The 17,759-nt window shown below is 36.8% G+C and overlaps 1 protein-coding gene across 2 annotated transcripts in view; it reads right to left on the reverse strand.

Moving 5' to 3' along the window:
* Nucleotides 1-2,378: 2,378 nt before the first annotated feature.
* LOC126297721 (N-fatty-acyl-amino acid synthase/hydrolase PM20D1-like) overlaps nucleotides 2,379-17,759 on the reverse strand; it is a 211,721-nt gene continuing 196,340 nt past the window's right edge. For both annotated transcript variants that reach the window (XM_049988859.1, XM_049988860.1), the window contains one exon: nucleotides 2,379-6,406. In XM_049988859.1, the coding sequence (XP_049844816.1) occupies nucleotides 6,165-6,406 (242 nt within the window). In that variant the 3' untranslated portion in view covers nucleotides 2,379-6,164. The remainder of the gene's footprint in view (nucleotides 6,407-17,759) is intronic.

The following is a 17,759-nucleotide window of genomic DNA, read 5'->3' on the forward strand; positions in this document are numbered from 1 at the left end:
TTATTGCAAATTTACAGGTGCAAGGACAGATTCACCTGCATATTTGCCCAATCTAATTCGTCCAAACTGACTCCTTGTAAATACTTTTTGTGGAGCGCATTGATAGACACTGTCTACTAGAACCATCCCATCACATGGGATGAGCTTGAATTGACAAACTGTGTGGTATCTGAATCCATTTCCATTGAAACACTGCAGAATGTGATGGCAAATTTCATTTCTCATTTGCACCATCTCTGTACTGCATTTTGAAAAAGATTCTGATGTGACTGCAAAGGCTGCTTGCAGAGGCTGAGTTTAACTATGCATACTGATAGTGTAAGAGCTGCACAGCATACAGCACCGCCTCTTAGCAGCCTTTTGAACTGTTTTGAAACATCTGTATAAAATTCTTACAGCTTTCTCAATAATCAAATCTTTTGCTGCACTCATGTATGGATCTTAGTTTTTGATATACATATTTAATTTGAAATCAGAGACTCCTTTGCTGGACACCCTGTTTTAAAGAAAAAAAATGTATTGGCATGTAAGTATAAGAATCCAAGTTTAGAGGATAGGCTTTTGCACATTGTTCATTTTTAAACTTTAACTAATATTCTTATATTTTTATCTAATACAGTAAAAGATCTATGACTTCAGCTTGTAGTATTTGCAAGATAAACTGAACAGAAAATAACCTCTTATTTCTCTGTGAACTTTACTCCATTTGTCTAGAGGCAATGAATAAATATGAATGTCACAATTTAGTGCACTAGTGACAAAAATTTCATTAAGTAAATGACCAAATGACTGTGAATGCTATCACAGTCAGACATACTTTTACCTGTCTTGGTATCACTGTAATGACAATGGTGCTGTATTCTAGTTCTTTTCATACAACCAGTGCTAATTTAGTTGTAAGTTTCACCACAACTTGTGTTGTCTCTATTGGGTAAGAAGTGATGTCAGTCTCTGATGATTAAGGTTCTATGACTTTGCTTACTTATCATCATTACACATACCTCAGCATAGTGTTTGGCTTAAGGTATATGGTGTACCAAAATAAGTTTTTCATTTGCTATTCCATTCACAGATTGTGTTTAGGAGCAAATACTGTCAGTTCAGGGCAAAAAATAATGTCACACTGGACTGAGATTTCGGACTTTTGACAGTAAGGGTTTGTGAAGTACATAGCATCTTTCTTATAGACTCTCCCAGTGGAGTATTTTTTAGGATTTCTGTGCCAATATTGCATTAACTTAATAACCAATGACAAAGATCCTGTCTCTCCTTATGGCTGTCTCTATTTCTCCCTTTAATACTACTTGGTCATGGTCCATTACCAATTAACAGTATTCAAGAACTGGCCAAATGAGTACTGTGTAACCAGCCTCCTTCCTGGATGAATTACACTTCCTTCGGAATTACCCTTCTTAAATATAAGTCTGGCATCTGCCCTTCCCATGACACCCCCGTCACTCAGGCCAGATAGTTCTAGGTACTTGACAGCTGTGACTAACTCCAATGACTGATGCTCTGTTGTGTACTCAAATGATATTAGGTTTTTACATTTATTTACATACGTCATACTATATTTATTTATTTTAAGAGTAATTTGCAATATCTGCAGCAAGGGCTGATCACTTAACAAGAGAGGTAACAAATAAGAGGCAATAAAAAAGATACTTGCATAATGAGGATATATATATATAACCAGGGTCAGTTTGAGAACATATTTCCACACAAGTGACGTACACACACTGTACATAATATAATCAAATGGCACCAAATTAAAATCAATCAACCTGGTCTGAGAATAATTTTCCTCACAAGTGAATTACATACTCTGCGTATAATTTAAACAAAGGGGACCAAATAAAAATTTGTCTGTCATTTGGTGCCCTCTTCTTCTTCTTCCTCCTCCCCCTTTTCTCTCATACATTTTCATGTCAGTTTCTGCTGCTACTTGTGATATGCACTGCATACTAATCTCGCATTTGGACACCTCCGGCGTCTCTCTCTCAGCTTGTGCCCCAAGCCCTGGATTTTGTATGCATGTCAGGCACATAATGAAAATGATTGCTGCACATATACTTAGTGACAAGTAGTGACTGAAGTATTGTAACTGAGGCTATTGTACAGCACATTAAATTCCAGTAAAACAATCTGGAAGTGAGAGTGAGTTCACTGGCACCACAAAAGGTTTAGTTTTGCAGTGAACCTTCGTAAAATATGAAGTTACATATAAGGTGTATTATAGTTATGTAGTAAAACCAGTGTAATTAGAATTTAATGTGTTGAACAAAAACATAAGAATAATGCACTCACTGTATCTGCCTGAAGCAAGTATAGGACACAGAGAGTGTGGCAACAATGAAAAGTAAACAACAAAAAAACACTGAAGTTTTTCATGTATTTATTTTGTGTCAGGCAGAACATAACAAATGTAGCTTGTGTATAATCTCATATTATCCAAAAACAATGGAACCTCAGAATTCACTTTGAAATATCATTGATATACAGAAGAAAGAATAGAGCCAAAATGTTCTTTGAGTATTCATGTACAAATTTAATGAAAAGATTAAAAATGTTTGCTTATTAAGTGCTGACAATAACAAAATACTGAGAAATCTTGTTTTATATATACAGATATATTTAATTTGCACACACAATCACATTGCTACACATAACATCCATAAAAATAAATAAGGCAATTTATCAACATTTTTGCTGATTCATGAAAAAGTATAGCTATTTTATTTTATCACAGCTATTCCATGCTGTTAACATCACATTAACAACATTAACTTTGCTGAAGAAATACAAATACTTTTTAGACTGCCTATTTAAAAATTGATACAAATAAAGCAGATACCAATAGGATGCAAGAAATGCACATGCATCTTACAGATTAAAAAATATACACATACATCCATTACTGGATGATGATAGGTCTAAAATAAATTTGACAGTTTAAACAAAAGTCATGTACTGAATAAAGCACACCACAACCATAACGTTTGTTCACATCGTTATCACAAATTACGTACTTGACCATAACAAGGGCAATTCATAAATACTGTAAAACACAAGTATGCTACCTAACTACTAAACATTAATGGTGTCACAAGGGTGGCTCAGACAGAACTGTCTTTGTTAAATGGGCAAAACAAACAAAACAACTTTGAGAGTTAAAATCATATTTTGCCAATGTTGGGTCAACACATTTCAAGCTAGCTCTTTCAGTAGGTAAAAAAAAATTCTTAGATATGTGTGAAATGATTTTTGAACAGCTGATAGGAAATGGCTAAATTTATTTGGCTTGTATGATAAAGACACTGAATTCTCTTAGAGGTATTATTCAGATGGTTGGCACATTGTGCTATGAATAAACTTTATGATCAATCTCCTCCTCATAATGATGTGAAATAGATGTTCAAAAAAATCTTTGTATTAAAATTGCACAAAATGGAAAAATGTCCATGCACAATATATTTTGGGTATTAATACTATTTGATGGTAAACAAATGGTGATTAGAAATAAATCAGTATAAATAAAGTTTAATTCTAACGTGCGCGGAGTCACTTAAAAAGCGTTATAGTTAACATGTATTAGAAGAAACTATCCCCAAATAGGTAAAAGAGTCATACTTCTGAAATGTGCCCACTTCCTCTGATCCTCAGGTACCTGTCTGTCAATGTTTTAATGCCACAAGGAGCTCAAAAGATACATCTGATTTTGGATATTAGCACTATGACTACATTATTTGCAAAAGAAGAAGCAGATTTTGGTTGCAACTGATTTACTCACCGTTTCCATAAATTGACCACAGCTATATTAAACATGAAATAAACATGAAAGATGCAGGATGCACTGATGGATGCCGCTTTAGTTGGTTGGTCTTAGGTTTAGAGCAGTCAGTGTCACGGTTATTAGCACCCTTAGTATTGCTTTGACTATAGCACCAATAAAGGTCCATGTATAGGCAATACCTATTTCATACAATATATTCTCCAATAATTAAACTGACCTACAGCTAAAAAAGCTAAGAAAAAGATTTTAAAAAGTTCTGTACATTATGTTAGGGAACGTATTGAACACTCCCGGTTATGCTTCAGGCAGTTGCTACATAAAGAGGTCAAACTGAGAACCAAATCTCTGTAACACACATTCAGTTTGTAGTAAAAGATACCTTCCCCCCCTCCCCCCACCCCCATCCCCTCCCTCTCTTGTTATGATATTTTTGACAATGGTTTAGAGATCCTGAAGCAAACTTGTGAACCACTAAAAACAGGAAGGAGTGAAAATAAAAATCAGTGAAAATAGCTTCCTTAAATGTAATTGTGGCTGAGGTAGAAAGCAGCACTGGAGCATGAAGATATACATGATGATATAAAATGAGGGAAAGCAATAGTTAAATGTACAGTCAAGTCATGGTACAAGAACCAGTTGACCAGTGGAAATGAAAGAAAGGAAGATAAGAGTTTAATATCCCATCAACAGTGTGGTCATTAGAAACAGGTGACCAGTGAAATATAAGAAAAGATTGTCATACATAGTGTCATTGAGCACTGAATATAAAGTGTGAGAAGGAGTGAAGTTGATGTCATTGCACATAGCACAGATATGAGAAATTACTCTAAAACATTAACAGTCATGGATGGAAGTATATAAAAATAGTTTCCTTGTATGTCTTTATACATTTTCCTATTAAATTTGTTTGATAACTGCTACAGCACAACAAATCTTATTAAAAATAAGTCTGCATCTTTGTTTATGCAACTGCAATGTTATGGTGATGCTTAAATGGTCTATAACTAAAGGGATGAACTAAAGGGATGAACTAAAACAACCTCAGAGCAAATTTAAGTGCCTTATTTAATTATTCTTTTTCAACTTGTGTCTTCAAATTTTATTATACTGCAAATTTAGTGAATTCAAAATGAATTCTCAGGTATGGGTTTTAACTTAATAAATAATAAGTACAGTGTCCCATTTTTAAAGTACTTCAGTGTAAAGTCTGAAGTAAAAAGCATTGATACAATATAAAGTTAAGTAATGAAAATAAATGAACTGCAGACCTCCCCACCACTAATATAAGGCAAGTAGTAACAGACATTGTTTGTGCCCTGCATGTGAAAGTGCTTTCTGAATAATGCATCGAGTAACATAATATGGGACATGCTGGACTTGATATACAACAGACTTGCATCCAGTACCAACTGTATATTGAGTGAGTGCACAATACATGTCTGATTCAATATAAAGATGAATAAACAGGAAATTCAGTGTGTACTTATGTCATGAAAATAGTCAATGAAACAAATATTCACTATAGATTTAAAAATCGCTGCATGCAACATTACTAACATTAGTAACATGTATGAAATAATTATAGCCAGTTCCACTTCATATGTAAAGCATTTTAAAGAGAGTTTAGTCTACATAAGAACCTCCTTACTGTTAGCAAAAAGCCAAATGAAAGAAGAAGAAAATCTAAAATCGTTTTCTATGTCTTGATGTAAATGGATTGCACCTTTCAATTATAGCTTATATTAAGCAACAACACAGCCAAGTAAGAAATATCACACCAAATCCCAGAATTAAACACTAAATGGTCTAACATTTTTATAGTTTGTCTTAAAATTTAAAAATTGCAGATATGTGCTTTCCATCTTTGTGTCAAGATAAATAGTGTACAGCAGTCTATTACTACAGTCATCTTAGCAATTATTGTAAATTCTTTGATGCTTAAAGGCTCTGCAGCTGTTGCAGATGAGAAATACATATTGCCCTTTTATTTGTTGTGTGCTACGTATGTATATATTATGGGGTAATAGTTTCAAGGGTTCTGAACAGAAATTGTTTTTGCTCAGCATCATGACATTATTTGTTACAAGGAGAGTCTGTTGAAGTCTTGTAAAGTGGACTAACTATTGCTGAAACATTACTGGATGGACAGAGGTCATACTTTACATGTCTAATATATCCAGATTTGACTGATTTCTATTGGTCACATATGTTTGTCTAATAGAGTTCTGTCTAAGGAAGTTAAACAGCAAAATAATAGACACTTTTGATATGAGATCAATATAAGTAAATCCTATAATTGTAGTCCACAACTTTCATGCTAAGAAAAATGAACACTACAAAATGTGCTGTGACATGACATTTATCTGTAAACTTATAACTCTTTCTCTTCATTACTGATAACTGATGCTGGAACTACATTAATAAGTAGATCTGCATTCTTAATTATTCTGTAATAAAAATTTATTGCTTGATGGTAACTGTCTATGGAAATACGTTCATTATTGCCATGGTACCGAGTAATATCCGCTGGTGTTACAATTGTTGGTAGAAATCTGTAGAGATTTGATGTAAGATCCAGGTACCAGCGAGTATCTGTATTAGCAATGAAAACACCTGAAAATAAAAGCCACAACCCTTGTATATCTGTTTTAAGAATACATGAAAACATGAACAGAAAAATTAAAGTATCTAGTTTTTTATTTACAATTCTGGTTCTCAAACTAGTCTGATCTTGGAAGAATCAATGCATGACAATCATTTCCCTAAGTTTACACTAGCCTAATGAAATAAATACTGCAAAATAAAGCATACAGTTTTGTGCATTAAGTAAGAAAGCATATTTAAAAAACAAGTCGGACTTCTGCAGAATTTTTCTGACTAAACCATTCATTACAATATTTCTTGTTTGAGTTTTTACTGACTTTGAATTAGTTCTATATGTTCTCAAACATTATTAATTATCACCACATAATCATATGAATTGTGAAATAAATATGAAATAAGTGGTAGTCCAAATTTAATACTGAAAGAAAGTTTACTATGCAAACACAAACACATAAAACACATATATTGGAACTGCCTCTTGAATGAAGTGTTCACATTTACATACTATATAAAATTTTATAAAATTATCTAAATTTTAGTTAAATATGGTTTTAGAGACTCTTCTGGACCTTGTAAACCATACATTAAAAATAATGTTAGGAGAGTAGAACCAATCTTGTGACCTGTCCATTGCCAGCCAGGAATTTTAAACATTACGTCACACTATATGTGGCCGAGGCTGCAATGCTATTTAACCTCTTTGGAAAAGAGCAAATTGCTGTTACAGAGCTAACTATAGCATCTTAAGTCTGAATCTTGCTGAAGCTCTTTTGTGAGAAGTAACTTGAGCATATTTGCTCCCTAATCATGCCGTCACATACTCAGAATAAGTGCAGCTCCAAGGACCAAGGGATAGAAAAACAACTGAAATCACTCAACAGAGGAAAGGCTACTGTACCTGATGGGATACCAGTTTGATTCTACACAGAGTAAATGAAAGTGCTTGTCCCTCTTCTACCAGCAGTATTCCATAGGTCTCTAGAGGAGCAAGTGTTCCTAATGATATGAAAAAATGTACAAGTCATTCCCATTTTCAAGAAGACTCAATGAACAAATGCACAGAACTATAAGCATATATCTCTGATGTCGTATTATGACATTTCTGGGGACCAAAAATCTTCTCTGTAGTAATCAACATGGATTCCGGTAACAATAGCGATTGTGTGAAACCCATCTCATTTTATTCATCCACAAGACCCAGAAACCAGTAAATACAGGCAGCCAGGTAGACGTGCCAGGTTGCTCAACTTCAGGAAGAGGTTTGATACAATTCCACAATGCTGCCTAATAAACAAAATATGAGTGTATGGAATATCAGACAAACTAAGTGACTGGATTGAAGAGTTTCTGTGAAACAGAGCACAGCATGTCATTATGCACAAAGAGATGACTTCAGATGTAAAAGTGACTTCAGGCATGCCTCAAGGGAATGTTACAGGACCATTACTTTTTACAATATGGATACCATTAGAAGTCCCATGAGGCTTTTTGTGGTAATCCTACTGGTGTATTAGAAGGGAATAAAAAGTGTTATGAAAAACTATAGGGCAATATCATTAACTTCAGAGATTGGGGAATTACTAGAAAAGGTAATTTTAAAGCAATTTAAGGCATATTTCATTAAGCATAATCTATTCAACAATCTAGAACATGGTTTCAGAAAAGGAAGATCTACTGTAACAGCAGTAGCTACTCCTATACATGAAATATTGAACAAGGTAGATGAAGGAGACAAGGTAACAGGCACCTTCCTGGATATGAGTCAAGGTTTTGATACTGCTGATCATACAGATCTGCTTCATAAATTAGAAGCATACAGGATGAGAGGGGTTGCCTTGCAACTACTTACCTCTTGTTTGAAAGGCAGAAAACTGTTTATCAAGCTAAATTATAAAAGGAATGAACAGTTGGTAACAACCAAAACAACACACAAGATACTTCAATGTGGTGTGCCTCAAGGAAGTATATTGGGGCATTTCCTGTTTCTTATGAATGTTCATGATTTGACTGGACCCCAAGACTGCAAGGTTGTAAGCTATGCTGATAACCTATCTTTTGTCAGCTGGGGCCTTGATATGCAAACTACTACAAACAGTAGTGAAACCAGTTATAATGTTCTGTCAAGTTATCTTACTACAAAAAAGATACTTGTAAATAATGAGAAGAAAGTGACAATGCAATTTATGCTTAGCTATAATCAGAGCCTAAATAGTACTCAGTTTACACCTCCATTGGCTCTTAGCTACACAAACAAACACAAATTTTTGGCTATAGTTGTTGATGAACACCTTCATGGAAAGAACATATAGACCATATTTGTAAGAAAATCAGAACAAATGTGTATCTATTGAAATAGGTCTCAGCCTTTCTGGACCATGTTAGATTCAGACATGTACACTTTGGAGTGATACATCCACATACACAGTATGGTATTGAGATATGGGGTGGGGCATCAACTGTCTTTACAGACAGGGTCTTCAGACTACAAGTGAGGAAGTAAGAGTGGTAGCTAAGGTAAACAGGAGAGACCCTTGTAGAGAAATCTTCAGAAAGTATAAAATACTAGCCTTCTACTCTATGTACATCCTGTGGGCAATAATGTTTCTGAAACAAATTCCAGAATATAATCTAACAAACAGTAATGTACAAAAGTACAATACACGGGGAAGGGAAAACTTTCACAGAATTGCACGTAAAAGAAAAGACTGTGGCCTATAGTCCACACCTTTCATAACAGACTGCTATTGGCCTCAAGCCCACTAATTTAAACACCTTAAAGAACAAACTTAAGTATTTATTAATAGAGAAAAGCTGTTATTCAGTAGAAGATTTCAAGTTGTAATATCCATTTTTAAAATGGTGTATATAACACACTTTTTTTTTACTTTTTTTTGCAACAATAAATAATAATGTCTGATCTTCACACACTATATCAATGTGTTCATTTATGTTTCAAGTTTTAATATCTCTCTGTAAAACAGTGTATATAACGCAAGTTTGTTTTTGCAACAAAAAGTAATAATTTCTGACCTTCACTATTTATATCAATGAGTGCACTTATGTATGTTAACAAAGCTTTGTATATGTGAACTAAAATCTATGGCAATGTCCAAAAATGTATTTTTATATGGACAAAAAAAAAAAAGGAAATAGACAAATTTGTTACTGAGAAGTCACTACATTAGAAAATTGTCAAAGACCTACAGAGGATCGACCCTTGGAGCAGTGTGTGGCAATTGACCCTCAACATAAGAAAAATGTAATATATTGTGGAAATATAGACAGAAAGACTCTTTACTGCATGATTACATAATTTCAGAACTGTGGAAGTGGTTACTTCCATAAAATATCTGTGAAAATGTGTGCAGAGTAATCTGAAGTGGAAAAAACCATTTAAAATTAATCTTGGGTAGGGCAGATGTCAGACAGAGTCGTCGGAAGAAACCTCAGGAAATTTAGCCTGTCACCAAAGGAAGTAGTTTACAAAACACCCATTTAACCAATACTCGAATTTGCTTATCAGTGTGGGATCCATACCAGATAGGATTGATAGAGGAAATAGAGAGTAGATCCAAAAAAGAGCAGTATGTTTAGTCACAGGTTCATTTATTAAGTATGAAACTGTCATGGAGATTCTCAGCCAGCTCCAATGGCAGATGCTGCCAGAGTAGCATTCTGCATCATGACATGGTCTACAGTTAAGGCCCTGAGAGCATATGTTCCTAGAAGAGTCAACCAAGACATTGCTTCCTCCCATGTATATCTCATGAAAAAAAATGATAAAATTAGAGAGACTCAATCCCACTTGTAGGCTTACCTCTTCCCACAAACTACATGCAACTGGAACAGAAAAAGAGCGAAATTATGATGGTAGACAAAGTACCCTCCTCCACATGCTGTAAGTTGGTTTATAGAGCATGCATACACACACACACACACACACACACACACACACACACACACACACACACACACACACACAGAGTTATAGCTGCATTCAATGAGACTTCTCAATCAACAAACATGCCGTCGTGTTCTCTTGGTACTAAGACATGTCATCAACGTAGACCTCAGATCTGTAATAAAATTTCATGTAGTGGACACATATAACATCCCTGTACATTTGGCTTCTTGGAGTATAACTGTAATATTCTAATTTATATGTGATGTATGACAAGTAGTGACAGTATTGTCACAGCCCAAGTAGCATTTTATTAATTTTTAGATAGCTCAAATATTCCCACAGTTGTAAGGATCCAAATTAAGTTACCTTATTATCTACAGTTTGGCGATTCACATTACAGTGCCACTAGTCCTTACCCTAAGTGTCCAGCATATACAGGGTGAGTCACCTAACATTACCGCTGGATATATTTTGTAAACCACATCAAATACTGACGAATCGATTCCACAGACCGAACGTGAGGAGAGGGGCTAGTGTAATTGGTTAATACAAACCATAAAAAAATGCACGGAAGTATGTTTTTTAACATAAACCTACACTTTTTTAAATGGAACCCCGTTAGTTTTGTTAGCACACCTGAACATATAAACAAATACGTAATCAGTGCCGTTTGTTGCATTGTAAAATGTTAATTACATCTGGAGATATTGTAACCTAAAGTTGACGCTCAAGTAACACTCCTCCGCTGTTCGATCGTGTGTATCGGAGAGCACCGAATTACGTAGGGATCCAAAGGGAACGGTGATGGACCTTAGGTACAGAAGAGACTGGAACAGCACATTACGTCCACATGCTAACACCTGTTTATTGGTCTTTTTCACTGATGCACATGTACATTACCATGAGGGGTGAGGTACACGTTCACACGTGGTTTCCGTTTCCAATTATGGAGTGGAATAGAGTGTGTCCTGACATGTCAGGCCAATAGATGTTCTACGTGGTGGCCATCACTTGCTGCACACAATTGCAATCTCTGGCGTAATGAATGTCGTACATGCCGCAGTACATCTGGTGTAATGTCGCCGCAGGCTGCCACAATACGTTGTTTCATACCCTCTGGGGTTGTAGGCACATCACGGTACACATTCTCCTTTAATATAACCCACAGAAAGAAGTCCAGAGGTGTAAGATCAGGAGAACGAGCTGGCCAATTTATGCATCCTCCATGTCCTATGAGATGCCCGTCGAACATCCTGTCAAGCGTCAGCCTAGTGTTAATTGCGGAATGTGCAGGTGCACCATCATGCTGATACCACATACGTCGACACGTTTCCAGTGGGACATTTTCGAGCAAATGTTGGCAGATCTTTGTGTAGAAACGTGATGTATGTTGCAGCGGTTTGGGCCCCTGTAATGAAGTGAGGACCAATGACGTGGTCGCCAATGATGCCGCACCATACATTTACAGTCCACGGTCGCTGTCGCTCTACCTGTCTGAGCCAGCGAGGATTGTCCACAGACCAGTATGGCATGTTCCTTAGATTCACTGCCCCGTGGTTTGTGAAACCCGCTTCATCGGTAAACTCCAAAGCATTCTCTGTTAATGCCCATTGACAGAATTGCAATCGATGATTAAAGTCATCACCATGTAATTGCTGATGTAGCGACACATGAAACGGGTGAAAGCAGTGATGATTCAGATGCATGACACTACTTTGACTCAGTCCACCAGCTCTCGCAATATCCAGTGTACTCATGTGTGGGTTCATGGCAACAGCAGCTAACACACCAACTGCACCCGCTACTCCTGTGATGGGCCTGTTACGGACCCGTTTGCACGCTACGACCATACCTGTTGCATACAGTTGGCGGTAGATGTTTTGCAATGTGCGGCACATTGGATGCTCTCTGTCCAGGTACCATTCTGCATACACCCTGCAGGCTTCAGCTGCATTTCGTCGACACTCGCCATAGATGAGTATCATCTCCGCTTTTTCAGAGTTTGAATACACCATGGTCACAGTTCCTACAACACTACACTATCACAGACGTCTGGTAACATGGTGTAATACAGTGGGTTTGCGTGCGGAGACAAATGCAGAATAACAATAGCAGCAAGCGCTACATGCGGACACTGCGACAGCTAGACCAAACCACAACAATGCACTACAGCCACACTCGTAAACATGGTTGTCATCGTAAACATGTCCCTGCAGATGCTGCTCACTGACCGTGGCCCGTGTTTGTTACAACACGCAACTGAATGTCGGAGGTTTCAAGTGTCAACTTTAGGTTACAATATTTCCAGATGTAATTAACATTTTACAATGCAACAAATGGCACTGATTACGTATTTGTTTATAGGTTCAGATGTGCTAACAAAACTAATGTGGTTCCATTTAAAAAAACGTAGGTTTGTGTTATAAAACATATTTACGTGCATTTTTGTATGGTTTGTATTAAACAAGTACACTAGCCCCTCTCCTCACTTTCGGTCTGTGGAATCAGTTCGTCAGTATTTGATGTGGTGTACGAAATATATCCAGCAGTAACGTTAGGTGACTCACCCTGTATAGTGGCTAACAGTAATTCTTCAATAGTGGCAATAAATTAAGGAATTTAATCATCCTGAATACCTTCAGTTTTGGGTAATAAGGTTCTCATTTAGGTTGTATAACCATTAAGCAGAAAGAATAGTGCTTCATTGTGTTGAATTTGAATGTCACAACAGTCAGTATCATATACACATATTGATGCAGTGACATTACACATAGAGATATCAAAATCTAATTAGACCATTTGTCTGTTGATGATAAATGTGTAGAACTGCCAAATTGTAAAAAATATGACAAGAAATCAATTTCAACATCAGATTCCATGGTAACACCATTCCGTGATTAGAGATCATTTTATGGTGTTCCATGTTTCAGAATTATGTATTAACTGTGGAACTTTAGTTGTTACTAGAAGCTTGGTAAGAGAAAAATAAACTATTCAATTAAACTGCTGTCCATATTTTTTGTTTTTTGTCTTTGGGATACACCATAAGAGGACAGTTAGAAACCAATGTAATGGGGTAATGGCAGGTAGAAGTGGCTCCAGATGTCCTGGGGGTAAATGAGGTTACACTCCTTAAGTTATTTATGTTGAGTCTAATATATTGGTAATAACATTGCCAACAATACCAGTGTGCAGTTTTGTCAAAGAACTTCAAAAATGCCAGCTGGCCAGACATTGAATGTTGATGAAAATACTTAATTGCTGCTGGCCATAAATGATCTATTTTGTATGGTATTAGATGGTGATTGCTTCTATGCAGTGTCCTGTCTACTAGTTAGAGACGTGTGATGGCTGCTTCCATATCTAAGCCCTTGATGGTTTTTACATATGATGGAACTTACAACAGTGACGTTTGTTAATGGAGAAGTGAGTGGGATTTTATCAGTGATGAGTTATCCCTCCAAGGGAGTCTTTAGCTGACAGTTAGCATCCCTGTGTTTGTTTTTAAACGGCTGTGATATTGTGCTCTTGAAGTATCACTGTTCATACTTAAAATTGCACTGACAGATATTCTACCTAGCATTATAAATATTAATTCATTACAGTAGTGGATGATTTGCCATACGTATTATATACTGAAGTCAGTCAAACTTCATGAAACATAACATTTTCTGATACATTGCTTTTTGATGTACTGGGACCACTTGATAAAGTTCTCTGTTTTGGTAATATTCTGCAGAGGAAGTGCAGCTGCATATTTCATTAGAAGTGAATCAACATTGCCTTTTTTCATATTTTGTGAGGCACAATGAAAAAATTCCCCGTGTAAACAATTTCATAGCCCCCCTAATACTGGCCTGTATGCTTCTTCACAGACAAAATCTACTGCTGACTGTCATTAAAAGCTTTCTTAATTTTCATCTGAAATTGCTCCTAGCTATCTCAAGCCATTGTTGATCCCAGTAAGAGTAGACACAGATGACAAAAAATGTTATTGAAAATACTGTATTGGGCAATTTGATTCAATCACTTCAGTAACTTAACTGGCTCCTCACTAACATCTCCTGAAGGCACCTGTTGTGCAGCTGGTTCACTGACATTTTCTTGGCCACTACTATCTCAACTAAGCAGTTATTAAGAGCAGCACAGTTCTTTCACTTATATGCTGGACATGAACGTGATGGCATTTTTATAAAATAATTGGAGTCATAGCCCTATTAAAATTCTGAAGTACCCAGCATCATCTTCATTAAAATATGTCACTTATTCATCAGAACTGTGCCAAATATAAGAGTAGCGATGTTAACAATAGCTAATCCTTGTTACTGAAAGCTGGTTTATTTGACAAGCACAAAATAAATTGTGAACTGAGCTGAAGCTTCTTGAATGATGAAAAGCTGCATGTAAACAAACAATGAATTTTCTCAGATCTGAAAATTTTTATAATAAGAAGTTTCTAGAAACTTCCAGAACTCTTAAGTGTTACATGATAAGTATTAACACAGGAACTTGGAAATTAATTCTGTTACCTGGTTCATCACAAGCCACTGACTTCAACTGCTTCACCCTGGTGGCCTATGTACAGGCTACAAAAAAATTATATGAATAACTAATTCCTGAAGGTAGGCTATATTACATGAGTGAGCATGTAAAATCAAGATATGTAGTCAGTACAGGGTAAAGTGGCTGATACACAGTGACTAATTTTCATCCAAAGTGCTGGGCGAGTTCATTTGTTTGTTTGGGAGGGGTGGACAACAGTGTGTGCCAAACAGCCGTTCAGTGATGGCAGAATCAAGGCAAATGCTCTGCAACCTTTCTCAAACAATTTTACAGAAATTATTTGATAAAAAATTTCATTTTTGCTTTACTTGTAGCTTTATGCATCAGGTTCATGATGATGTGTCCATCATTTTGTTAATGGCCACAGTTATTGTGATATTTACATGGAAGTAAGGCACTGCACAAAATTCATAAAAGTTTTCAATGAAAAATAGCGATTGCTATGATTTTGCATTTAGTGCATACTGCATAATATGTTAACGAAAACAATCAATTTTTGACAAAATAATTTAATTGGATAGATAAAAAATCTACTCACCAAGTGGCGGCAGAACACACACATAAAAGGAGGTTATAATTAGGCAAGCTTTCGGAGCCAGTGGCTCCTTCTTCAGGCATAAGTGTTGAAGTGGAAGGAAGAGGGGCGAAGGAAAAGGTCTGGAGAGGTCTAGAAAAAGAGGTAGATTTTGGGAAAGTCACCCAGAACTGTGGGTCTGAGGAGACTTACCACATGGGACAACTTCCTCCCCCATACTTCAATAATGCAATGGGATTGATGACCTTGCTGTCTGGTCCACTCTCCCAAATCAACCAACTGATCTTATGCTAATGAAATTCTAAGAACAAATATAACATGGACTGTGGTCAACATTGTGGAAATCATGGCACAATCAGCAGGAAGTAAAATTATGACAAGTTGTAGGCTGTTAATGCGGATATACTTAATACAGCAGGCTGCAGCATGGGGTTGATGGGTGGTGGGTTATGGGGGGTTGCGTATATCTATAATGTCCCTCTTGTTATATTGGCCACAATACTGCAGATGATATAATCTTATCTGCACTTCCACCTTAGTACTGATACACAGTGAATTCTGATAATTGGTGTTGTGTAAGGTTTTCTGGAGGTCCAGTTCTAGAGAATTTGCAGGTCATAACTGCCTCAGGGATCCACTTGTATATACATAAGCAGTAAGGTAAAGAGAGATAATGGTGAGCCAAAACATTGAGACCACTGCCCACCACAACACTGAATGCAGTCTAGTGGAGTTGTGGACATGTGACACAGCAAGGAAAGTCTATAAATGAAGCAGAGATAATAGGGAATGATTATAGTGATGATACAGACTGCAAATGAGGAATTCCAATGACACAAGTATCTTTGGCAAAGGGCAGATTGTTAACACCCAATGCCAGAGAACAAGCATCTTGGAAATGGAGACACTGATCCGCTGTTCACATGCTACTGTCATGAGCATCTATGAAAAGTAGTTGATGGAAGGAGAAACCCAAAGTGGGTGACAAGATTTTGGATGTCCACACTTCACTACAGAACATGGGGGCTGGAGGCTTGCCCACTCCCTAAAGTGTGACAGGCAGATATTTGGGGTAGAGCTGATGACAGGAGTACAATGCTGGTGCAGGCACAAGTGTTTTGGAGCACATTGTGGAACATGAGGCTCTACAGCTGATGATCCCTGCATGGCCCAATGTCATCATCAATAATGATAGTACTGCACACAGGACCATCAAGACTAGACCATGGATGAATGGAAATGTGTCATCTGATTGAACGAATCATATTTCTTGTTACGTTAGGTTGATGGTCACGCTGTAGTCACTGTAATCAAGGTTAATAACTGCTTGAAACATGCACCACACTACAGATACTAGCTGATGGAAGCAGTGCTGTATTTGACTGGGCTTCCATGGGATATGTGGTGGTGATCAAAAGCACAGTGACAGCTCTAGACCGCATGTACATTATTGTGGATTGCCTGAATCCTTTCATGCTTGATGTGTTCTCCCACAGTGATGGCATTCTCCAGCTTAATAATTGTCCAGGTCACAAGGCTACAGTGGCTTTGAGAGCATGGTAGTGAATACACATTGATGTCTTGACCACCAGATTTGGTTGATATGAACACGACGGAACACATCTGAGACGGTATCAAGTGCCAGATCTGCAGCCACAAACAACCAGCCCATAATTTATGGGAATTGTACAACCTGTGTGTAGACAACAGTTGATAAATACCTTCAGAACTCTATCAAGGACTTGTCAAATCCATGCTACGCAGAATCACTGCTGTATTGCTTTTCTACTGACTTATTTAGTATTCTAGGGCTGTCCATTTCAATTCCATTGTTTTTAGATAAATTTCTAGAAAATGGTGAACATCATCGTGTTTTTCAAATACTTTCAATGCACTAAATAGAAAATTATATGGCTGTTACTACCATTAATCACTGGTTTTATATGTCCATCGTTTTGACTGGAGGTCTTGGGGACCACAGTCATTCACTACAGTAAGAAATAAAATGCCTACAGCCATCCTTATGATCTTGTTTATGGTTTAGTTACCAGTTTTGATACTTCGGTGTACCAAAGCTGAATTGATGGTTGGAGTGCTGACACCCCAGTTACAAATAGTCTGCGTAAATAAGTTAAGCTGGCCACTGATGCAGTGTATATATGGATCGTGGTAACCCCTTCAACATCATCTATGGCCTGAAGAAGGTGCATTGAAGTGCTGAAACTTGTAGCTACACAATAAATGATATCACAAGGATGGCTGTAGACATTTCATTTTCTTACAATTAATCAGTTTACCTTAGAGGACTTTGCTTTTGATTGGACATACACTCCTGGAAATTGAAATAAGAACACCGTGAA

This window comes from Schistocerca gregaria, chromosome X (genome assembly GCF_023897955.1).
Source record: "Schistocerca gregaria isolate iqSchGreg1 chromosome X, iqSchGreg1.2, whole genome shotgun sequence".
Lineage (NCBI taxonomy): Eukaryota > Metazoa > Arthropoda > Insecta > Orthoptera > Acrididae > Schistocerca > Schistocerca gregaria.